Source organism: Muscardinus avellanarius (assembly GCF_963383645.1).
Source record: "Muscardinus avellanarius genome assembly, chromosome: 22".
In the NCBI taxonomy this organism is placed as follows: domain Eukaryota; kingdom Metazoa; phylum Chordata; class Mammalia; order Rodentia; family Gliridae; genus Muscardinus; species Muscardinus avellanarius.
In genome coordinates, this window is record NC_137808.1 from 13,888,371 (window position 1) to 13,913,312 (window position 24,942).

The window sequence follows — 24,942 nt, forward strand, 5'->3', positions numbered from 1 at the left end:
AACAGGGCTTGGGGTGTAGCCCACAGGTAGAATGCTTCTGAGTTCAACCCCTGGTATCAAAACAAAACAAAATTTCCAGAGAGCAGTTCAGTGAACAAGAAGCTGAGTTTGCTCGGTCTTGCAAGAACTCACGAGTCCTGAGAGAGCTATCTTAACCCCGCCCAAAGTCAGCTTCCCCGTGGCCTAAACGCCTCTCGTTAGACTCCGCCTCTTAAAGGTTTCATATCCCCAACGTCACCGCAGTGGAGACCAAGCTTCGAACTCATGAAGCTTTGGTGACCATGCTCAACCCTTATGTAGACCATAGTATATTTTAAAAACAAGAAGCATAAGAAGAAATATATCAGAATCAATGGCGCACTCATAGATTTTCCCAGATGTAATTCTAAAACTTGGGAATTTTAAACCTGAAAGTTCAAGAAAATTAACCCTCTCTCTCTCTCTCTCTATCTATCTGTCTATCTTTTGTTGTTGTTGTTGTTGTTGTTGTTGTTGCTATTGGGAATTGTACCCTAGGGAGTTCTATATCTGAGCTACACACTCAGACCAATTTTATTTTATATTTTGAAGGAGCATCTCACTAAGTCACCGAGGGTCTCGCTAAATTGCTGAGACTGGCCTCAAAGCTGTGATCCCGTCTCAGCCTCCCAAGTACTGGGATTACAAGCATGCACTATCATGTCCAACAACTCTGTCCGTCTTCTTCTGGGACAGTGTTCGGAATTTGTGTTAGGGGTATATCATTGATTAGAAAATAAATAAGAACAAGGATTAAAGACTAAATGGGGGGGGAAAAAAAGTAGTAAACCAAAGCCGTCTCCATTTTCATGCAGAAGGTGGCACATTTGTAATCCCAGTACTTGGGAGACTGAAACAGGAGGATCCTAGGTTCAAGGCCAGCCTCAGCAACTTAGACCTTGTTTCAAAAGAAAGAAGAAAATAATTCTGAGAGCATAGCTCAGTGGTAGAAAACCCTTGGGTTTGATCCTCAGTACCCCCCCACCCCGAAAATAAACAAGAGACAAAGATGGATGGAAGGAAGGAAGGAAGGAAGGAAGGAATTTTTTCAACTTGGCTCAGTAGTGGCAGGGGAGGCAGTCAGTTCCCATTCTCTGCCCAAGTGTTATCTGGAAAAAAAGGATAACAGGTTCATTGCTGTATATTCATAAATTTCTTGTGTGGTACTGGGGATGGAACCCAGCGACATTCTACCTCCAAGCTTCACTCCCGGCCCTATATTTTTTTATTCTTTATTTTGAAACAGGGTCTCACCGAGTTGCGGAGGGCCTCGCCAAGTAGCTGAGGCTGTCCGCGAACCGCGATCCTCCGGTCTCAGCCTCCCGAATGCTGGGATGACAAGCGTGCGCCACCGCGCCCGGCTCTATTCATAATTTAACATGCGTCTTCCCCCTTCCTTTAGTAAAACTTTGGCGTGTGTGAGTTTTATTTCTAGTCAAATGCAGATAAGTTTGCAGAAGCCACGGAAGGATCCCCAAGTCTCACCGGACGTCTCTTCTTTCCCACAGGTTGAAGGTCCCGCAGAACTGCGAAAAAGCGAGCATCCTTTGTGCCCCTTACCGACCTCGCTCCTCCTTTGACCTGGGAAGCCGAGGATGAGGTTTCTATGGCAACTGCTGCTGCTGCAGTCCTTCCTGTCCTGCCTCGCAGGTAGGGTGTCACTTCTTAAACTTTTGGATGGTAAAAAAAAAATGTCTCTGGCCGCGCCCATTCAGGAGGGGGCCTTCACTTTCATTGGCGCTGATAAAATTGTCAAGAGTATGGGTTTGGAGGGCCGGCATTTGCGGACGGTGTTGAATGCATCTGCCTGAGGGGTTTTCATGGGTTCTTTCATGATGCGGTTTCCAGACTTAGACACTGATGCCTTCGCCTGTCAATCCACTCCTTTTAAAGTCGTCGGAACCATTATTTAGTCGGGAAGTTGTTATTTGTGCTCGTCCCAATGCGAAAGTGCACAGAGATATTGGGCATTCAACCCAGTAATACAGTTTGCAGTATCACCTGCTTGGCTGTGTGTAAATGGAAGCTTATCTGATAGCCACCTTGGGTACCTTTGTTGACAGGACTTCGTCCTCCATACTGACTTTTTTTTTTTTTTAATTTCAGTGCACCTAGCATTTTGTAGGAGCCAGAAAAAAAAAAAAAAAAAAAAAGACAGGAGGTTTTTTGCCAAGAGGGAAAAGGGCCATAAAAAGTTGAAACAGGCTGTTGAGAGCTCTTTTAGTTTTCTGGAAGATTGGTGCCTAGGAGTTGGTATGCGTAATCCGAACGTTGACGTGCTATCAGTCTAGTTTGCACTGAGAGTCTGTTTCCAGGTTGGGTAGCGTGCACCTTTCTAGGTCTTTTTAAAACTGAGTCCAGAAGATCGGTTTTGTTACTCAAAATGTCAAAGCCGGGCCGTGGCGGCGCACGCTCGTCATCCCAGCCTTCGGGAGGCTGAGGCCGGAGGATCGCGGTTCGCGGACAGCCTCAGCTACTGAGCGAGGCCTTCTGCAACTCAGTGGGATCCGGTTTCAAAATCAAGAATAAAAGATAGGGCAGTGCCATTCATACCCAAGCCAAATTCCTAGCCAAGCACAGGTGCTGTAGGGAGCCCGCGTGCTGCTGGTTTCCACGAGTCTTTGTGTGAACTCCTTTCCACAGCAGCCATCTTCGCTCACCATATGCCGCCTTCAGTGTAGGTAAAAATCTTGCCTTAATTAATGTTTTTGTTTTCCTGCTATTTATCTTGATTTCATTAATTTACATTGCACTTGACATTCTGAATTTTGAACAGATTTCCTTAGCTGCTCATTTTTCTCCCCTTTGCATCTAACCCCATCGCTTTTCTATACTTCCCCAGCCTCACATCTCTTGGTGGGTTTGGCAAGGAAGCTATTTATTTCTGTTCTGTTTACCATAATTAGGAAATCTCAAATATGCCATTTCCTGCTGGTATTCCCCAAATAAATGGGGGTTGGGGGTCTGAGTATTTTAACAGGCTAATTCTGCCACAGAAGTAGCGGAAGTGTGATAATTAATTGAGGCCATTGATTAGTAGTTTGGGTTATAGTTGTACTGTTCCCTGCTTGTAAGAGCTTTCCTCCGTCTCTGACATAATTTCTTTTTTTTCTTTTTCTTTTTGTGGTACTGAAAGTAGAACCCAGGGGCTTTCTACCTCCGGGCTACACTCCCAGACCTATTTTACATTTTATTTGGAAACAGGGTCTCACTGAGTTGCCGAGAGCCTCACTAAGTAGCCGAGGCTGGCTTCGAACCCGCGCGATCCTCCTGTCTCAGCCTCCCAAGCACGGGGATTACAAGCGTGCGTCACCACAACCAGCTTTGGTATAATTTCTGTAAATAAATAAATAAATGACTGTATATTATGCTGGTGTCTTCCATCTAAAACTTGAGTCACCGAAAGAAATTGACTTCATTTATTAAATACTACTCCTTAAGCAGTGGAAACCCAGATCGCCAGAGCACTGCTACTTAAAAGAGTCAGGATGCTGCCAAATAAAGAAAACTTTTGTTGTTGTTGCTGTTCTAGGAATTAAACGCAGGGGCATTCCACCTCTAAGGTATATTCCCAGCCCTTTAGATTTTTTGATGTTTTGAAACAGGGCCTCGCTAAGTTGCTGAGGCTGGCCATGAACCTACAATCTCCTATCTCAGCCTCCCAAGTACTGGGATTACAGGCGTGTGTTATCATGCCTGACTGTAATTTTTTTTTTTTTTTTGGCAGTACTGGGGATGGAACCAAGGCCGGCCATTCTACCTCTGAGCTACACTCCCAGGCCCAGTTTTTTATTCTGTATTTTAAAACAGGGTCTCACTGAGTTGCAAAGAGCCTCACTAAGTAGCTGAGGCTGTCCGTGAACCGTGATCCTCCGGTCTCAGGCTCCCAAATGCTGGGATGACATGCGTGCACCACCGCGCCTGGCTTGTAAATATTTTTAAAGACATAAAAGTGTATCATGCAGCAGAAAATGGTATTGACCATGGCAAACTAGAGAAGATATAATCCACTAGGTTATCAACCGGCTCCAGTCCTGTGTGCCAGGCCCCTCAGTCTTTTGAGACCTTTACACCTGATTTCCGCCTGTTTTAATATCACCATGATATGGATGAATCAAGTTAAATCATTTTAAGAATTAAAGACCTGTACAAAACAAAATTGTTCTCAGGGTCCAATGTCCGGGGACAGTTCCCCCAAACCATAACAGGTCAAACCGTAATATACCAAGTACCACTTGTGAACCTTTATTTCAAACAATAAAGACAAGTCCCTTTAGCCTTAGGGACCCGCGACGATTTCTTCTTTAGTCAAAGTGCCGTGGTCTTAAATGTCCCCACGTTTGGTCCTCTAACCTTCCCAGAGCTCTGTGCTCAAATTGTGCTCAAATCTGTACCCTGAGTGCTGTGGCTTTTCATGACAATCGTATCTAACATTAAAAAAGCAATAGTCCCCTCACCAGCTTCTACACCTATTGTAGCTTAGCTTTTCTTCTGAGTCTTAGAAATACATCTAAATAATGATCGACTAAGCCAGCTTATTATGATTCAGAATATCTTTCTTTTGACTGCCGGCTCTATCAGGGCAGACACTTCTGTCTTACTTATTTATTTTAGTATGCCTCTTTACTTCGGGGACTCTAGTGGAGAGAGTCATCCACAACTCCATGGAACAGCCTCACAATATGACGTTATTAAGGAAGGAATCGATTTGGAGTCATGAGTCTCCAGCAGCAAGAAGACCAGTCCCAGCAGAGTATGCGTTTGGGTTTTCCCTGCTTTTGGTTTCAGGGATTATCCTCAAGAACATTCTCTCTATGAGCTACACTCTCAACCCGAGCTTTTTATTTATTTATTTTTCTTATTTGGAAACAGGCTCTTGCTAAGTTGGGAGGGCCATGCTAAGTTGCTGAGGCTGGCCTTGAACCTGTGACCCTCCTGTCTCAGCCTCCCAAGTACTAGAATTACAGGCATGCGAACCTGTGACCCTCCTGTCTCAGCCTCCCAAGTACTAGAATTACAGGCATGCGTCGCCATGCCCGTTTTTTCTGTGTTTTTAAATATACTTTTATTGGTGCATTATAGCCGTACATCATATTGAAGTTTGATGTAATAGAAATAAACACGCACACCCTACCCAGTGCAACCCCACTTCCGCCTTTTCCCTGTTCGTAATACTGAAATTGGCATTGATCGCTTCATGAGTAAACCCTGGATTGTTTGAGTTAGTCCTTCCTCCCTTTCCAGATCCCTTTCCACTGTAATATTGGTCTCTTTCCTAAATTATTTAAAGTCTCTTTGGTTTCCCAGATTCTCTGTGACTTCTACATGTGATAGGAAACACACATCCCTTTGACTTTCTGCAGCTGACCAACCTCCTCTTAGCATAATTCGATCCATTTTCTGCAGATGACACAAGTTTGTTCTTCTTTATGGCCAAGTAGTATTCCCTCGTGTATATACCGCAGTCTGGTAATCCACGCATCTGTCTTTAAGTTCACTGCTATACCCCAGCATCTGGAAAGTGCGCGGTAGAGAGTGTCATTCAACAGACGTGTATCAAATTAGTGAATGCTTCCTGCTGGTCAGTCCTGAGAGACAGAGCGATACGGCACATCCCTAGTTTTGAGGCTACGATGCCGTATCCTATTCTAGACTCACTGTTTAACTCAGTGAATGGCGTCCTGTGAGGCTCATCCATGCACGTTTTTTTTTTTTTTTACTTATATTTGAGTATATAAAGGCTTAAAGATGATTGAGATTTTGTTTCTTAATTTCCTAAGTTCGATTTGAGTACCTAAAGTATTAAAGTTGTTTTAAAGTTGTTGTTTCTTATTTTTGTAACTTAGATTTGAATACCTAAAGCATTAAAATAGGCTGGGGTTTTATTTCTTTTCTTCTTTTTTTTTTTTTTTTTTGGTGGTACTGGGGTTCCTGGAAGCCCTTCTACCTCCGGGCTACACTCCCAGACCTATTTTTATACTTTTTTAAATTTGGAAACAGGGTCTCTTAAGCCAGCGCGGCTGGCTTCGAACCTGCGCGATCCTCCTGTCTCCGCCTCCCAAACGCAGGGATTATAAATGTGCACCACCACGCCCGGCGCTCTTTCTTATTTTTTAAAGTTAGCTTTGAGTACCTTTAAAGCATTCAAATTGGTTTGTTTTGTTTCTTATCTTTGTAGGTTAGAGTACCTAAAGTATTAACACTGATTGTTTTTTTGTTTCTAATTTTTATAAGTTAGATTTGCATACTTAAAGCATTAAAATTGGTTAGTATGCATGTAACTGTGTCTTGGTCCAGTGCCCCCTTAACCGCTTCTGACTTCAACTCCAGCTGGTGTCTGATTTTCCCCTTCTGTATTTCTCTGTCTTAAGTCTTCTCTGAAGTCACAAACACAGATGTTGCCCCGTTCCCGGTGGGCAGTCCTCGGGGCAGGGGCAGGAGGGTCAGCAGACACGCTCGGTCCTTCAGTGCTTTCCCCGCAGCTCCGTGAGGTTCCCCAGTGGGATTCAGTTCCAGCTGTGTCCTCTCCTCCTGTGCCTGGGGTCAGCTCCCAGATGAGCCAGCCGCTCCGAGTCGTTCTCTCCGGCTCTGCTTTTGGGACAGTCAAAACCAAGAGTGTGAAGCCGGGCGTGGTGGCGCACGCTTATAATCCCAGCATTCGGGAGGCTGAGACCGGAGGATCGCGGTTCGCGGACAGCCTCAGCTACTGAGTGAGGCCCTCTGCAACTCAGTGAGACCCTGTTTCAAAATAAAGGATAAAAAATAGGGCTGGGGGTGTAGCTCGGAGGTCGAATGCCCCTGGGTTCCATCCCCAGACCTGCAAAAAAAAAAAAAAAAAAAAAAAAAGAGTGTGCAGACACCAGGGAACAGCAGGGAAGCACCTAGTATTGGTCACGTCGGCAATTAGGAAGAAACCAGGCAGGAAATACAGTGCTGGCAGAGGGTACTGAAGATGGACTATGTTTGTCAATGTATCTGTATATCTCTCTATGTATACATAGATAGTGTATATATTAGTATATGCAGCGTGAATATCAATATATATAGTGTGCATATCAATATATAGTGAATACAACTATATATAGTATGTATATGTGTATATATGTGTATGTGTATAGTATGTATATAGTGCGTGTGTGTGTGTGTGTGTGTGTGTATGTGTGTGTGTGTGTATACTGTGGGGAAGATACTGGAGTGGAACTCAGGTGCATTCTACCTCTGAGCCATACCCAAGCCCTATTTTATTTTTTATTTTTAGAACAGAGTCTCACTAAGTTGTGGTGGGCCTCACTAAGTTGTTGAGGCCAGCCTCAAACCCACGATCCTTCTGTCTCAGCTTCTCAAGTGCTGGGATTCCGGGTGTGTGCCACCATACCCAGTTTACCCAGACATATATTGACATGCATTCTTTAACAGAAACTATTGAAGAATTAACTATGTGTGTCTATGTGTGTATATATATATGTATGTATATATAACATATATATATATATAATTTCTATCTCTCTCCACATAAGTTTATATATGCATAGATATGTATAGATATCTATCTAGAGAGAGAGATATGTAAAACCCCTCTGAGTTCCAAAATCATATATATGTATATATGTATGTATGTATATAGAGAGAGATTTAGTCTGGGTAACATATTTAAGACATAACTATTTAGTGGTTTGTGTACAAGTACTTAGCTAAGTAGATATCTGTCTTTGTCTCTCTCTTTCCTGGCTAAGTGCATGCATATCTATCTCAAGTCGGAGAGATCTGTGTATCTTTCTCCTAAGTATATGCAGTCCTAGGGAGAGGGAGGGAGTTTTAATATGAATATCTCCAGGCTAAATACATACATGGCTACCTAGCTACCTGTCTGTCTATCCATCCATCGATCCATCCATCCATTTATCCATCCATCCATCCATCCTTCCATGGAGCTCTCTCTCTCTCTCTCGCTCTCTCTCTCCCATTTCTCTATTTCTTCACATAGACATATAGATACGTAGATAGATATGCATGCATGTACTTAGCTAAGTACACAAACCACTGCATGTCTCTGTCTGCGAACGTTACCTAGAGTGTGCAACCAGATAATTTTATTTATTTTCTCACCCCTTACTACTTTTGTTTGGCCAAATGCTGAGCAAGTCACTTTTCTCCCTCTAGAATCCAGTTGCCATCGTTGTTCAACGAGGGTGGAACGGGCGGTGTCTAAAGGCACTTCCTCGGACCCTACATCTGTGCCGCTCTGCCGGCAGCTGTAGAGGCCCCGTGTGGCGTTTCATCGACTCAGATGACGTTTTACGTAGGTCGTATGTTTCGCCATGTGTGACCTGATTCTGCATCCATGGGCAGAATTTGAAAGAGTGGCTCAGGTGTCTGCCCCGTGTGTTCATGAGCAGGGAGAGGTGTGAAGACATTTAAAACCCCTCTGTGAATGAATTTCAAACACGAGTTCCCGCCGCGTTCTCCACTGATGTCGGTTTCAGAGAAGCTAAATTTATTCCTGACTCCCAGGTGCCGTTTACCATCCTCAGCAATGATCGCTTTTTGAAAAAGTTCCTCCTCTCCAAATGCAAGTGTTTGGTTGACTTCTTCACAAAATCTCTGCCATTGTCACAGCTGCCTTTTTAGGGTGACTGAGGGCAGAAAGGTCCTGTGCCATCCACAGGTGAGATCTCTTGAAACTGGAGAATTTTCACCAAAGCCTGAGTACGTAGGAGCCCTGGATTGGACGGTCAGTCTCAGGGAAGTCACTCGAATCTGTGAGGGTAAAAAAATGCAAAACAAAGGCCAAGTACCCACAATCGGGCCTCCTAGGAAGAATGCCCAGGAGACTGAAGATGTTTCAGGATGGGAAAGCCTTTCTCTCAAAGGCTAAAGCAGGCTGCGGTCTATGGTTTGGGCCTCTGCTCCCTGTTTATAGAACAAGCCTAGAATAATGGTTCCAGTTATCTGTTTCTTTTCATGCTTCATGTCGAGGCTCATGATATCGATGAGCACCAAATTCCCACTCAATGAAAACGTTCCAGAAAAGCTTAGGACCACCAAGCAGCTCCACATTTCCTGTCTTCTTTCTAATGCCCACGTATTCCCACCAGCTAGTGTTAGAACTTGACTTCAAGCTGAGCGTGGCGTTGGACATCCGTAACCCCAGTGCCTGGGAGAATGAGACGGGAGGGTTGCAGGTTCGAAGCCAGCCTCAGCAACGAGCAAGGCTCTCGGCAACTTAGCAAGACTCTATTTCCAAACAAAAATTAAAACAGGGCTAGTGGTATAGCTTGGATGTAGAATGCCCCTGGGTTCAATCCAAAAAAAAAAAAAAAAAAGACTTCCAAGCTCAGCCAGGTATACTATTTCAATTCCTAAGACTTTCATATGTTTTCCGAGAATAAACAGAAAAGCAGGCAGCGTGCAAATAATTCACCGTTCTAGACACATATTAAACCTAGCACCACCTCTGTTCTTGCAAGGTAGCAATATTTAATTAAGATCAAGAGGCAGTTGGGTAAATGTCAGCTCTCATGTACTTAGTGGAGAACAGAGTCCTACCGCGACCTCTGTTTTATTGTCTGTCTTTCGAGGAAATGGGCTTGCCTGTGTGTTTACATTTGTACTGACGGAAGCCAAGCCACGGATTCCCTATTTCCACTGCGCATCTGATACCACAGCCATGAAACGAAGCCCAATTGACAGAAAGATGTGGCCAAGAAGAGAGCTAATAACTTCGATCTTAAACAACAAGTGACTTCTGTGATAAAAACTCAAGGAAAGAATGGAGCCGTTGTGCCCAGAAAATAATAAATAGCAAGCGGGAGATTTCTTTTCAATATTAATTTATATGTTTAAGTATTTTCACAGTGGGAAAGACATTAATCAGGACCAAAGACAGGGTGGCGAACAGGAAGCTGGCAATGATTCTCTATCCCTCCAGGCACGGACGGAGCGTGCAGACATACAAACAAGATGCTATTCACAATATTCAATTTAAAACCTCTCCCAAAGCAAAATCATTAATGGCTTTATTAGCTATGCTTAGCCAAGCCAGATATCTTAACTATAAATAGCATAAGAGATTACTGGCAGAAGCTAAGACATATCATTTATAGAATTAAATGATAGAACTCTGAAGAATAGAAAATGTAGGAAGGGGAGAAAATAGTCACATAGTGAGAATCTAAGCCAGACATTTCTTAATATCAGCACTCTGGTGATTCTCATTGAACTCTGGGACCAAGCCAGGCCTGGTGGCACATGCCTGTCGTGGCGAGACTTGGGAAGATGAGGCAGGAAGACGGCAGGTTGGAGGCCAGCCTCAGCAGCTTAGGAAGACCCTCATCAGCTTAGCCAGATCTTGTTTCAAAATAAATGAATAAAATAGGGCTAGGGGTGTAGCTCAGAGGTAGAATGCCCTTAGATTCAATTCCTAATACAGGATGAAAAGGGTTGGGGTGTAGAAGGAGGAGGAGGAGGATGAAGAGGAGGAAGAGGAGGAGGAGGAGGAGGAAGAGGAGGAAGAGGAGGAGGAGGAGGAGGAGGAGGAGGAAGAGGAGGGGAAGAAGGGGCAGAGCCTCTAAACTTAAGTCTGGTAGATACAGCCATATCCCATGACATCTCACTGCTTGCCAAGCACACTGCCCGGAGGCGTCAGGAGGTGAGCACTGAGAGCTGGGGCTCTGTAGTTCCATGGCCAGCCTGCTGCGCCCTCCCTGAGCGGCCAGGGCACATCCTACCGTAACTCCCTGTGTTGAGGCTTGCTCCTTTTTATCTGTAAAAGGAACAAGTTAACAGGCTTTATTTTATTTGTGGTGACCGTGAGGACTGAGATCAAGTGTACATTCTTTGCACTTCATACAGTGTATGATACTTGGCCAATGCCAATGCGGACTGTTGTCAATTGAGTCAGTTAACATGTGTCTGAGGACCTTCTGTGCTCATCCATTTCGCTCTAAATTAAACATAGTTCCTATGATGGTGATGGTGATGATGTTAATGATGACGATAATGATGGTGAAATTGATGTTGAGACAATAGTGATGACAGTTGTGGTGACAGTGGTAGTAGTGATGATGATGGTGATGGTGGCAAGGAGAGTGGTGATGATGAGGATGGTGATGACATGATGCTGATGTCGAGACGATGGTGATGATAGTGTGGTGACAGTGCTAGTGGTGATGGTGATGACCATGGTGATGATATTGAGTAGCATGAAGATGATGATAGTGATGCTGATGTTGAGACAGTGGTGATGACAGTTGTGATAATGCTAGTGTTGATGATGGTGATGCTGACGATGGTGATGTTGAGTAAGATGAGGATATTGATGATGATGGTGATGCTGATGTTGAGACAATGGTGATCACAGTTGTGACAATGCTAGTGTGGTGAGGATGATGGTGATGATGACGATGGTGATGTTGAGTATGATGATATTTATAATGATGGTGATGATGATGGTGATGCTGATTTTGGGACAATGGTGATGACAGTTGTGATAATGCTAGTGTTGATGATGATGATGGTGATGATGACGATGGTGATGTTGAGTATGATGAGGACATTTATAATGATGGTGATGATGATGGTGATGCTGATGTTGAGACAATGGTGATGACAGTTGTGATAATGCTAGTGTTGATGATGATGATGGTGATGATGACGATGGTGATGTTGAGTAGAACATTTATAATGATGGTGATGATGATGGTGATGCTGATGTTGAGACGATGGTGATGACAATTGTGGTGGCAATGATAGTGGTGATGATGATGGTGATGATGATGTTAATGATGGTGAACGATGATGATGATTGATGTTGACTATGAAGAGAATGTTGATGACGGTGGTGATGATAGAGATGCTGATGTTGAGATGATGGTTATAACAGTTGTGCTAGCAGTGAGAGTGGTGATGGTGATGATGTTGAGTATGATGAGGATGTCAATGCTGATGTTGATGCTGATGCTGATGTTGAGATGGTGGTGATAAGTTGTGCTTGCAGAGAGAGTGGTGATGTTGGTGGTGATGATGTTACTGATGGTGATGACGATGATGGCCGTGATGTTGAGTAGGATGAGGACTTTGATGATGATGGTGATGCTGATGTTAAGATGATGGTGATAACAGTTGTGCTGGCAGTGACAGTGGTGATGATGATGGTGATGATGTGGAGTATGATAAGAACATTGATGATGGTGACGATGATGGTGATGCTGATGTTGAGATGATGGTTATAACAGTTGTGCTGGCAGAGAGAGTGGTGATGATGGTGGCGGTGATGACGATGATGATTATGATGTTGAGTATGATGAGGATGTCGATGATGATAGTGATGCTGAGGCTGATGTTGAGATGATGGTGACTACAGTTGTGCTGGCAGTGACAGTGGTGATGATGGTGATGATGATGTTAGTGATGGTGATGATGTTGAGTGTGATGATGTTGAGTATGATGATGACGTTGATGATGATGGTGATGGTGATGCTGATGTTAAGATGATGGTGACAACAGTGGTGCTGGCAGTGACAGTGGTGATGATGATGGTGATGATGGTGGTGGTGATGGTGATGATGTTGAGTGTGATGATGACGTCGATGATGATGGTGATGCTGATGCTGATGTTGAGATGATGGTGATAAGTTGTGCTTGCAGAGAGAGTGGTGATGATGTTGGTGGTGATGATGTTGGTGGTGATGACGATGATGGTTGTGATGTTGAGTAGGATGAGGACTTTGATGATGATGGTGATGCTGATGTTAAGATGATGGTGATAACAGTTGTGCTGGCAGTGACAGTGGTGATGATGATGGTGAACGATGATGGTGATGATGTGGAGTATGATGAGGATGTCGATGATGATGGTGATGCTGATGCTGATGTTGAAATGATGGTGATGACAATTGTGGCAATGATAATGGTGATGATGACGATGATGGTAATGATGGCGATGATGATGATGGTGATGTTTTTTGCGAGATGATGGTGGTGCTGACCATGCTGGTGATAGTGATGATGGTGTTGATGATGACACTACTGCCACCAGCATTCCCCTTTCCTTGTAACATTTCATTTCTGGCTGCTCCGTGGTAGGAGGTTGTATGGCAGAGTTCATAGCACACCCCTCTCCCTTTCCACACCTTTTTGTGATGTGGCCTCCTCTGTACAAAGAAGATATAATGGTAAATGTTCATGAATAATACACATCTTCATCATTCACGCACATGCATGTATGCGTGCATGCAGAACACTGAAGAATGTGTTTGAGCTCATAGACTAAGCCTTAGCTGTTGCGAAGTCGGCATTAGCAGCAGCAGCAGCACCGTACCAGCACCATCATTTATTTTCACGTAGGTGACAGAACAGTTAGACTCTGCCTCCTGGCAGCAAGGCACGCAAGACAGGTACCAATTGGCGACATCCACCTGGGGGGCCGGACATGAAAGGAGAGCCGGAAGCTTTCTCGGATGGGCTCCCAAGAATTTATCACATTCCAAGGGGATAGGAGTTACATCAAAATAATGAAAATTTCAAAACAATGAAAGAGTTTAAATGCATTTTATAGTAAAAAAAAATCCATAAAGTTGCACAGTGAAGCCTCTAGTGTCACTTTTGTGGGAGGGGCTGAAGCACTGACTCACTTCCGTGCCGTAAGCCTCTATCTTTCTCTTCTCTGAAACTCTCCTTTGGGGATTTTTAACAAGATATGTCACCTGTAGGAAGAACTACGTTAGATAAGAATGTGGTTCTGCCATATTCGAGTCTGGCCCTTGATTCATTTTGCTAAATGGCCTAGGCAGGCCATGAGGGTTTGGAGACGGCTTCAATAATAATAGTAAGAGTACAAATGGGCTGGCTGTTTATGTACAGATACAGTTCCACATTTTTTACTGTGATGTCCCATTTAACCTGGCATCAACCCTTTGAAAAAAGCATTTTCCTCGTTTGACAGATGAGGGCCTAAAAGACCTCCTTAAAAAAACCAGGGCAGATCTAGAACAGCCCTTGGACTCGGGCCTGTCTGGCTCCAGAGCCCAGGCTGCCCAAGTGTGACGCGATGGTGTCTGTTGAGATACAGTGCCTGTCCTCGTGGAGTTAGCATCTCGTAAAATACTGTGAGCCAGTAGTTCTCCCATAGGAGCGCCGTGAGCCTGCCACGGTGGCGCATGTCTGGAATCCCAATACTTGAGAAGCTGAGGGTCACAGGTTCAAAGCCAGCCTTGGCAACTTAGTGAGGCGCTCAGCGACTTTGTGAGACTCTGTTTCCAAATTAGAAAATAAAAATTTATGGGGGTGTAGCAGTCTACTCTTAGGAGTAGAATGCCTCTGGGTTCAATCCTTAGCATGAGGGGGAAGGAAGAAGAAGGAGAAACAGAAGGAAGGAAGGAAGGAAGGAGCCGTGCATGAGTCAGCAGCTGATAACTTGAGAGAACTGGAGTTTTTTAGATACTATCCCCGACCTACAGAAAGGAAATCTCTGCAGGTGGAGTCCCCTGTGTATTAATAAGATCTTCGGGAGTTGGACATGGTGGTGTGCGTCTATCATCCCAATAACTGGGAGATTGAGACAGGAGGACTGCAGGTTCAAGGCCGGCCGCTGCAGTTTAGCCAAGCTCCCAGTAACTTAGCAAGACCCAGTCCCCAAAATTAAAACTAAAATAGGGCGAGGGATGTAGCGAGGAGAGAGAATGCCCCTGGGTTCAGTCCCCAGAAACACACACACACACACACACACACACCTCCTCCTCCTCCTCTCCCCCAGTGCTGCTCTCAAAAGGCTGAACGGTATACCATGTGCTGTAGGAGAAAGCGAGATTTTTCAACTGTCCTAATTTTATACCTGAAAATTTAGAGTGGGGAGCCTGCTCAAGGCTTCATGGATCCCATCACCAGTAAAACTAGAACTTACGCTTTCTGAGTCAGAATCCATTGGTATATTTCATTTTCAATAATATATATGTCACCTTTTTAGCCAGGTCAGCCTGGCTTTCGGACTACCGTACCGAATACTTGACAATATAAAAAGGAGGAAGTTTCATGTTGAAGAGTGTCCTGGGGATTAATATAATTTAATTTTTTTTTTCTGGAAGAAGCTTTTCTTCCTTGCCCATGGTCCTGCAGCTCTGATATTATTGACCTGCGCCCTACATCAATTTAATGCTGAAATAAACGCAGAAAAGATGTTATGCTTCAATTTTAGAGGGAAATAAAACTATGTTGCAGAATATTGGGGGCAAATGAAAAAGAAAAGAAAAATATCCCCTGAGCCTACAGATAAAAGGCACTTACACATCATTTTAGTTAACAATACTGTGTGTGTCACTGGGCATGAATTCTGTGCTTGAGAGGGACACAGGAAATGTGTTTTTCTGTTTTGCAAAGTCCCCGGTGGATTGCGGATCGCTCTGTGTCTCTTCAGAGTATCCGAGAGTATTTTCCCCTAAGGATGATGACAGCATTTTGTTGAGGAAGCAGTTGATTCTAGGGGAGAAATCTCACCTCCTCGGATCAGAATTACGGCTTAATTCCCAGGGTTTCATTTCTAAAGCAGTTTGGTAAAATGTCACAAAAAAGAAGGTCCCCGTCACGATTTTAAGGTGGTGCAAAAAGTAGGTACGTAAGGCGAGGTTTTGAGAGGTGGCCAGTACAGGTTGAGTTACGGTAGGGCTGTCCTGATACCTGACCGTAGCCGGGTGGATTAAAATAACCATGCTTTGCTGCCTTCTGACTGTTCACAGGCCTCCAAGAAGGCCAGCGCCCCCTGACACCCTGGTAGAAGCCTATCTTGCCCCTTCCGGCTCTTAGATCTTGCCAGCCACTTGGAATTCCTTGGCCTGTGATGCCTTTCTCTGAGCAGAAGCCTCCTCTTCTGCCTCGCCTTCTGGCCGGTGTACACACCTTTTCCCTGGGGTGTTGAATGCAAATCAGCTCACTCGTAATGTCCCTACGGCCAAAATGGCGAGTTACGTAAAATCAAATATATAGCATTTGCCTCATGTGTGTGTTTTACTGGGGATTGAATCCAGGGACATTCTACCTTTGAACTACACCCACAGCTGACTATCCATCCATCTAGTTAGCCAGCTATCATCTGTCGATCATCTACCCGCCTGTCTGTCTTTCTGTCTATCTCATCTTGAAAGACGTTCTCTCATTGTGTTGCTGAGGCTGGTATTTGACCCGTGATCCTCCCGTCTCGGCCTCTCAAGTACTGGGATTACAGGCATATCCCATCCTGCCCAGCTTGCAGCCTACTTAATAAGACAAAAAGAAGGAGTCACAGAACTCGCTCGGGAAGTAAACCCTCCGACTTAGTTCTCCTGAGGTGAGGTTTTATTTTGTCTTGGTGGTCCTGGGGTTCCTGGAAACCCTTCTACCTCCGGGCTACACTCCCAGACCTATTTTTATATTTTTATTTGGAAACAGGGTCTCCTAAGCCAGCGCGACCCTCCTGTCTCCGCCTCCCAAGCGCGGGGATGACAAGCGTGCGCCACCGCGCGCGGCCTGAGGAGAGAGGTTTGATTTGTCCCTGAGAGCAGGAGAAGGGGTTTCTGGAGGGAGAAGGAGCCTATGCCGAGACAGTGCACACATTAGTTAAGGCTGTCGTTCAGTTCTGTCCCAAAGTGGCATCCCTGGGGAGCAGAATTTCTTTTCCTACCTGTCTGTACACACCCTCTGATCGCCAAAATTAAAGACCCACGTTGGGTCAATGATTCAACTCCCCGCTACCTTGAGGGTTAATGCCACACTGATGGTTCCAGATACCGTGTGTGTGTGTGTGTGTGTGCGAAAGAGAGAGAGAGAATGAATGAATGAATGAATTAGAATGAACTGGAGGCTGAACTCAAGGACACTCCCTTTTTTAAAGCAAGGTTTCCTTAGGTTGCTGAGAACCTTGCTAGGTTGCTGTGGGCTAGTCTCTAACCTGTGATCCCCTTGTCTCAGCCTCCAAACTACCCGGATTACAGGCACGCACCACCATGCTCCCTGGCTCAAAATATTTCTAATACACAAAGGAAAAGCCGTGTCACAGAAAGGGTCTCTGTAGAAGGCACGGTGTCAGAGACATTCAGAACGCGTGAATAGCTGTGCTATGTTACTTGGAATACTTAACATAAAATAGAACGTAAATCTACACCAAAAACCATGGGCGCAACCAGAAAATTCATTCTCCTTGATAAAGCAGTGAAGGCTAAGCTTTTCGTGGAAATAAAGCTCTGCTTTTCTCTGTTTATCTAAGAAGCTTCAAGATCTGGACTGTGCTTGACACGACTCCCCAAGAGTGAGGACTTTGGCAGCGCGAGACTTGGTTGTCAACGTCCTGCCCTAATCCGGGCCGGCCCTCTCTTTCGGAAGATGAGAAAATGGAGACATGAGAAGATTAACTCATTGGCCCAAGCTCACATCATGGCCACTATTCTTAGACAAGGATCAAATGCTGGGAGTGTTTGAGTTACTTTTAGCAAAACAGCAGTCGAGTTTTCCCTCATTTGAACTTGATAATTGCTTTTCTGTTCTATCGCAACATGTCTGAACTTAGTTTATATGCATGGAAATGAGGTTTATTATTAAGGTCATATTAGTGAAAGTTTTTGATTGCCTTTCTCAATGATTTTCAGAGAATGGTTTCAGGAAACTTGGTCAATAAATTTCTGTAATCTTTTGATACTGTGACACATAATATTTGTAGAAGAGATTACTTTCTTGAATTTAAACCTTTTGATTATTTGGGAAATATCTGTGCAGCTCATATCTTATTTTCTATTTTCATTTTTATTTGGAAACAGTGTCTTGCTAAGTTGCTGAGGCAAGTCTCCAACCTCCGATATTCTTGCCTTCGCCTCTCAGGCCCTGGGATTACAGACAAGCACCACCATGCCTGGCTTCAATTTATTTATTCAGCAAATATTTGCTGAAATCTGTGCACCGATTCATATTGGACATATTTATGATTTAACCCTTGTACTTGAAAATTTTATAATCTTGTAGGTGGAATCCACTTGTTTCAAACTCATATTAAAAAGCAGATTTAAATTTTTAAAAAATCAGGTTTTAATATAAAATCAAGGCAGACTGGGGCCAGGCTGGGGTGCCTGAATCAGGTTAAGTAGGTGGCTAAAAATCACACAAGGTGGTGCCCCAGGACCAAGCGCCTCCTGCCTACCCTGTCCTGGTCCAGTGCCACGCCTCTACGGTCCTGCTGGGTCAACCCCCTTAGAGTTTTTATAGTCTCTCACACATAAGCACAACCATTTTGCCTGCCTGCCTTTCTTTCCTTCCTTCCTTCCTTCCTTCCTTCCTTCTTCCCTGGGGCTGGGAGACTAGGGATTGAACCCAGCGGCATTCTACCTCTGAGCTCCACCTCCAGCTCTATTTTTATTTATTATTCTGAGATAGTGTCTCACTAAGTTGCTGAGAGCCTCACTGAGTGGATGAGGCCGGCCTCGAACCTGCGGCCTTCCTGTCTCAGCCTCCCAGGCTCTGGGTGTATAGACATGCTTACGCATTGCTGCAGCGCGGTGATTTCTGAGGAGACGTTCTTGCACTAACTCCCTAGGTTTTGCCTGCGCTGGAGTCCATCCATCCCTTGATGTCCCTCCACCCGCCGGAGGGAGGGAATTTGGCCTCCAGTTCAGTAAGTCTAGAAGAAAATGAGTAATTTAATATGAGTTTTGTTCAGTGATTAGAAATCACTGAGATAGCACAGACTGTCTCTCTCTCTGACCTATTTTAAAACCCTCTTTCTCCCTCTTTTCCTTTCTCAGTGTAATTATATCAGCACAGAATGGAGACTGAAAACTAGCAAAACTCGTCTTCAAGCACACCGTTAAGCAGATTTCCTGTGGGTAGAAATGAGCGCTGTCGATGTATTTATTTACAGTTCGCCGGGCTCCTGCACCCGTGCACGGCGCAGACGTCATACATTCAGGCTCCTGTGTGCCTGGAAGGGAGGGCCTGGACTGTTCTAACAAAGTCTTGTGTATATGGGGGGGGGGGGAATCACTCCTCTTCTTACTCCTGGGAGTCAGAATAATAGAGAGAATGAGGCCCAGCCACAGTCAATCCCGTCCTCTCCGAGCAAGGGTCAACACAGGCCGCGCAGCAGGAGTTGACCGGTCGTCGGCGTCAGCTAAAACTCGACGCGGTGTTTTCTGCACCCTTGGCTGGGAGGTTATGGAACACAGATCAGGCAGAAGATGATTCACACCCCAGTGAGATGAGGGAGATGAAAACCGCCAGGCGAAAATGAATTTCCCCATTCTCTTTATTTACTTTTCCACCAGCGTTCCTGGACACCCTCTTTGAGGATGTTCTTTTCCCCCGTGCTGCGGTATTTACACGTCAGCCTCGGTTTTAATGTAATATTTATCTCACTAGATATAGCCAGACTTGAAGTTGATAGTCTACATTTCTTGTATTTTCCTCGTCATTTCCATTCCTTGCTCTGTTCACTTACATTTAAGATGTAAGAAGAAAACGTGGCCTCCGGTTCAGTAAATCTAGAAGAAAGCAAATCAATTAATAATAAGTTTTGTTCAATGATTAGAAATCATTATTGAATTGTGTGTGTATGCATGTGCGTGTGCGTGTGCGTGTGTGTGTGTGTGTGTGTGTGTGTGTGTTTCTAGGGATTGAAATCAGGAGTGCTATACCTCTGAGCTATACACCCAGCCCTATGCTATTCCATTTATCTGATTTTATTTTACTTTTTGAAACAGGGTCTCACTCAATTTTTAGGGGCCTCACTAAGTTGCTAAAGCTGGCCAGGCGTGGTGGCATACACCTGTATTCCTAGTACTTGGGAGGTTGAGACAGGAGGATCGCAGATTTGAGGACAGCCTCAGAAATTAGTGAGACTCTCGCCAACCTAGTGAGACCCTGTATTAAAATTGAAAATTAAGGTTGGAGGTGCAGCTTGGAGGTAAAACACCCCTGAGTTCAATCTCCAGTACCACACATACACACAAAAAATTGCCGAGGCTAGCCCCCAATTTTTAATCCAACTATTTTTAATTTGGAACCAGGATCTTTATCTGGCTGTGATGCTGAGGCTGGCCTCAAACCTGCAGTCTTCCTATCTCAGCCTCCCAACTACTGGGATCGCAGGCACGTATCACCACAGCCAGCCTTTCGTAAATGTTGAAACAGAACTTTGCTATGTCATTGAGGGTCTCACGACTTACTGAGGCTGGCCTCGAACCTGTGATCCTCTTGTCTCAGCCTCCTCCCAAGTACTGGGATTATAGGCACGCACCTGTGCACTCAGTTTCCATTACTGAATATTGACCTTGACCTTTATCTTTAATATTATTTATACTAGGCACCCAGAGAATCTAGAAGTATGTTTGTCACCATCCAGCTCTTTGATGTGCAACAAATCAAATCTCCACTTAAGATTTCAGATTCTGTGTATATGAATTAAAGGTGTCGTGCCCAAGTGAGCGTTCCAGCCCAGCGTTTCCCAAAAATGTAATCACTATCTCTTTGTGTTGACTCTGTAAACCCTCTGCATTATTATTCTGTCCTATTTTTTATGAAATCCATTTATTCTTTTTTACTTGAAGGAACTTTATCACAATAGCAGCCATTGTTATAAATAAAAAATGGCCATAGAAAGTGCTATGAGAAAAATGTCCGTCTCATCCTCGGAAGACTCCAGTCCCGAACCCGGCCATTTCTCCACAAAAATAAGAGCGAGTCATGTTAGCTTGAAAAGGCACATGGCACCGTCTCAGGTTTCCTTTTGAATTTGATCAGAAGAATCCAAAGATAATTAACTGAAGGAAGAGTGGCTTCTTTTCTTCCCTCTTTATTTTTTGTGGTACTGGGGGTGGAGCGCAGGAGTATTCTTCCTCTGAGCTGCTTCCTAAGCTCTATTATTATTTTTTTTTAATTTGAGACAGAGTTTCCCTAAGTTGCTGAAAGCCTCACTATGTTAGTGAGGCTGATCTTGAACCTGTGATCCCGCCTGTCTCAGCCTTCCAAGTACTGGTTTGCTAGGTGTGTTATCACCACACCCAGTAGGTGCTTTATTCTTAAGTGACTAAGTATTATTTAATGTCTTATTTCTGTCGGCTCCGTGGATCAGGGCATCCCTCATTTTGAGCAAAGCTAACATAGAAAGTATTTCTCTTTCTGGCCGCACAGACAGATGCTGTAATATTTCGCACATCACCCTGTGAGTAATGATTGAAATGAGTCATATTTTTTCATGGGATCATTCTTTCTTGTTTTCCGTTATACGCAAATGAGCACCCTATCTCTTTGCAACCTTGCGTGCTACAGAAAGCTTGGTATATGTGGGGCGTGGGGTTTTGCTTGGTCAACGTTTTTATTGCTGTGATCCCAAAACAGCTGACCACGCATCTTAGAGGAAGGGAGATTTATTTGCTCACAGTTTATGGAGATGTGTGGGTTCAGTCCACGTGAGGCCAGGTCTGCGAAGCTCAGGGGATAACTGCGGGAAGCAGAGAGAGGGGGCAGAACAAGGGCTCTGCGCTCACATCATGGAGGCCGGAAGCCAGGGGATCTGAAGACACGATCGCAGCCCCCAGGGCCGCACCCAGGGACCCAACTTCTCCAGCCTCACCCCAACAATAACGGAGGCTAAGAGTGACGGCAATGCCGTTGCCTTCTGGGTTCCATTTACTGATAATCCGGAGCTCTGTAAGTAGTCGGACAGACTACAGCCCGTCTTACTACTTCACCTCTCTGCACCCTGAATATTTGAGTGACTTAAGGGGTCACACCCTGAGCCACAGCCCTGGAAGAGGAACGGCCTGGTTTATAAAGTTGTCGTGACTGGAGGCCCTTTAAGCACTTAGTGTTCTGACAGAGTGCTGAGAACGTGCGGGAGTAAGAGTGTGAGATTTAACACAGAAACCATTCTTAAAGTCTCCGAGAGCCCAGCTGGCTCTTAAAACACATGACTCGTTGAGTTTCCTTGGTTTCAAGGCCTTATTTTTAACTCTACTTGAAGAGTCTTTTAGCTTACAGCTCCAAAGTGAAATCTCATTTCTGTTTTTAACCATCTATCACTGGTATCTTAATAAGCGCAATATTCACACACATAGTATCTGAACTGTGGAAATACCAGGAGAATGTGAGGACCATTGCCAACGATTTCTTTTTTCTTTATCCAAGTAACGGGATCGCAGCTCTGTTTCACCACACCCAGCTTTTGCTGCTTTTTTTAGGGCTCAGATTATTTTTCTGCATTTTCATCTTTATGAAGAGGAAGAATCAAGAGGATGACCAGTGGCCATTTACTAGTCAGTTAAAATTAAATAAACACCTGGAGTAGATAAGCCCTGCTTTGGTTAGTAAATTACCTTTGATATAAACTCATGTTTGCAGGAATTAGGCTTCTTTTAGCACGTTTCTCTCACCTGCTGTTCTTCAAGAAAATATGAACATCAATGTCATTATAAAGCCAGGCATGGCGACACATGCCTGTAATGCGGGTGCTTACTTGGGAGGCTGAGACAGGAGGACGGTCACCTCAGCAACTTAGACTGTTTCCAAAAAGAAAGTAAAATAGGGCCGGGTGTAGCTCAGAACTACAATCTCCCTGGTGTCCAATTCCCCAGTAATAAATAAATAAATAAATAAATAAATAAATAAATCACTTGTAATCCCAGTACATAGGAGCTAAGACAGGAGGATCCCGGGTGCAGGAAGAGCCTTAGTCATGTAACAAGACTGTCAGCAACTTAGCAAGACCCTGTTTCTCAGGACCTCTGCTTAACGGCTCCGGCGCCATTTATCATCACAGTCTGCTAGATACTTGGAAACCATCCCTGTTTAACAGAAAACTGAAGGTGAGGTTCAAGTTGCCTATCGGGACACTACTTGTGAACGGTTGAACTGTTTCTAACCTCTGAAACGGCCGGGCAAGGAATTGATTTTTATGACCGCGGGGTGACAAATTTTGTTTGGGGCTCTTCTATAGATTGGGTATTTAGGGTAGAAAAATCATCGATATTTTGGATGGGCAGATACAGGTCTCATAAAAGACTGCCGCAGCCCAGACCAAGCGTGTTGGAAACGTTTTAAGGCAGTGGCTATCTGGGTTCAGATGGCTCTGTTTCCTCTGTTCCTGGGTGGCGTGATTGAAGTCGGTCTTGCCTATGGGTGCAAGAGTCTGATAAGTACTTAATCATATGACGAGAAAGAGCACTCTAGACCAGGCCATCCTCCCGTCATCGTCCCAGGTGGTCACAAGGCTTCTCTTCCCTGTGATGCCCCAGCCAGTTCCAAACAGTTGTTCTTATGTTTATGCTGTAATATATTTCAGTCAGTGTTGCCGTCTCGTAAGCACCGCGTGACTTTCACATAAATAGCTGTTTTCCGACAGTCCCGGCATTTGAGTATTTCAAAAATACAGTACCTTGAAGATGTTGGCGTATTTGAGAGCCGCATGCAAATCAGGTTGCCTGCAAACCTCTCGGTGTACGTTTAAGATGCATTTTCCAGGCAGAAGACTATTTGGAGAACATAACTCAGCCCTTGCTCACATAGGTGTTGGCTCTGGGTTCGTTATTTGATTGGAGAGCTGAATTTTCCTGAGTACTGTTAAATAGAGTTCCTGAGAGACTGTCTACTGGACTGTCTAGTGTTTGACAATTTGAAACATTACTCATTAAGCTCCTGTAAGGCCAGTTCTATGTGTAAAGCACATACTTGTTTGTAGATTCCATGAAAATATAAAATCCTTTGTTATTTTTTAAAAAATAGAGAAGCTGTTGAAGGACTAGTTCTCCTGGAAAATCTGGCTGGCCAGGACAGAATAAGATAGATATCGGAGTGTTCTTTCTTAGAAAATCAGAAGTGTGTGTGTGTGTGTGTGTGTGTGTGTGTGTGTGTGTGTGTGTGTAGACCTCTGAGTCATTGTATGTAAACAAATGTTTAGATTTTAAGATTTTTTTTAATTCATTTTCAAAGACACATTTGATTTTGTGTGTGTGTGTGTGTGTGTGTGTGTGTGTGTGTGTGTGTGTGTATCTTACCCCTGATCCCAGTCCAGCAGCAGAAGCGATTGAGTCTGGGGCGTAACTGGAGGAGTTGTAGCCTTTTCATAGAAGGAACATTAATGACGTTCGTCCCAACTCCATTCCGCACTGCGTGTGTGACCAGTCCTCGGCCAAGTGAAACCTCCAGCCTCAGCTGTGAGCCGAGCTGTGCCTTAGCGGGCATCCTACATCCCCGTGTCTTAACGGGCATCCTACATCCCTGTGTCTTAGCGGGCATCCTACATCCCCGTGTCTTAGCGGGCATCCTACATCCCCGTGTCTTAGCGGGCATCCTACATCCCCGTGTCTTAGTGGGCATCCTACATCCCCGTCTCTTAGCGGGCATCCTACATCCCTGTCTCTTGACATCACATTTTCAAGTTTTTATTAGGTTCAAAATATTGGCCAGTAAGATAGAATCTCTAAAGTACTCCCAATACATTCTTTCTGTATCAAATGCCAGTAAATTCTATGGTAAATAATTTGTCTTTGGCATTTTAAAGAAGACGTCGTGGTTCAGGGACGTAGCTCAGTGGAAGGGTACTTGACTTCCATGAGCAGGCTCTTGGGTCCCATCCTCAGCACCTCAAAAACAGAAAAAAACGACATTGTCCATATTTGCCACACTTAAGGATTGAACCCCAGGGCATCCTACTTCTAAGCTATACCCCAGCCCTGTTGTTGTTGTTGTTGTTGTTGTTGTTGTTGTTGTTGTTGTTATTATTATTATTATTATTATTATTATTATTATTATTATTATTTTACAGTACTGGGGATATAACCTAACCCAGGGGCATTCTACCTCCAAGCTACACCCCTAGCCCTACTTTTTATTCTTTATTTTGAAATAGCCTCTCACTGAGTGTAAAGGGCCTAAGTAGCTGAGGCTGTCCATGAACCGCGATCCCCCTGTCTCAGCCTC

General features: G+C 44.4%; 1 protein-coding gene across 4 annotated transcripts in view; it reads left to right on the forward strand.

Moving 5' to 3' along the window:
* Positions 1 to 1,613: 1,613 nt before the first annotated feature.
* CNTN4 (contactin 4) overlaps positions 1,614 to 24,942 on the forward strand; it is a gene marked incomplete at both ends in the record, with an annotated part of 366,244 nt that continues 342,915 nt past the window's right edge. For all 4 annotated transcript variants that reach the window (XM_080718174.1, XM_080718176.1, XM_080718175.1 and 1 more), the window contains one exon: positions 1,614 to 1,668. In XM_080718174.1, the coding sequence (XP_080574300.1) occupies positions 1,614 to 1,668 (55 nt within the window). The remainder of the gene's footprint in view (positions 1,669 to 24,942) is intronic.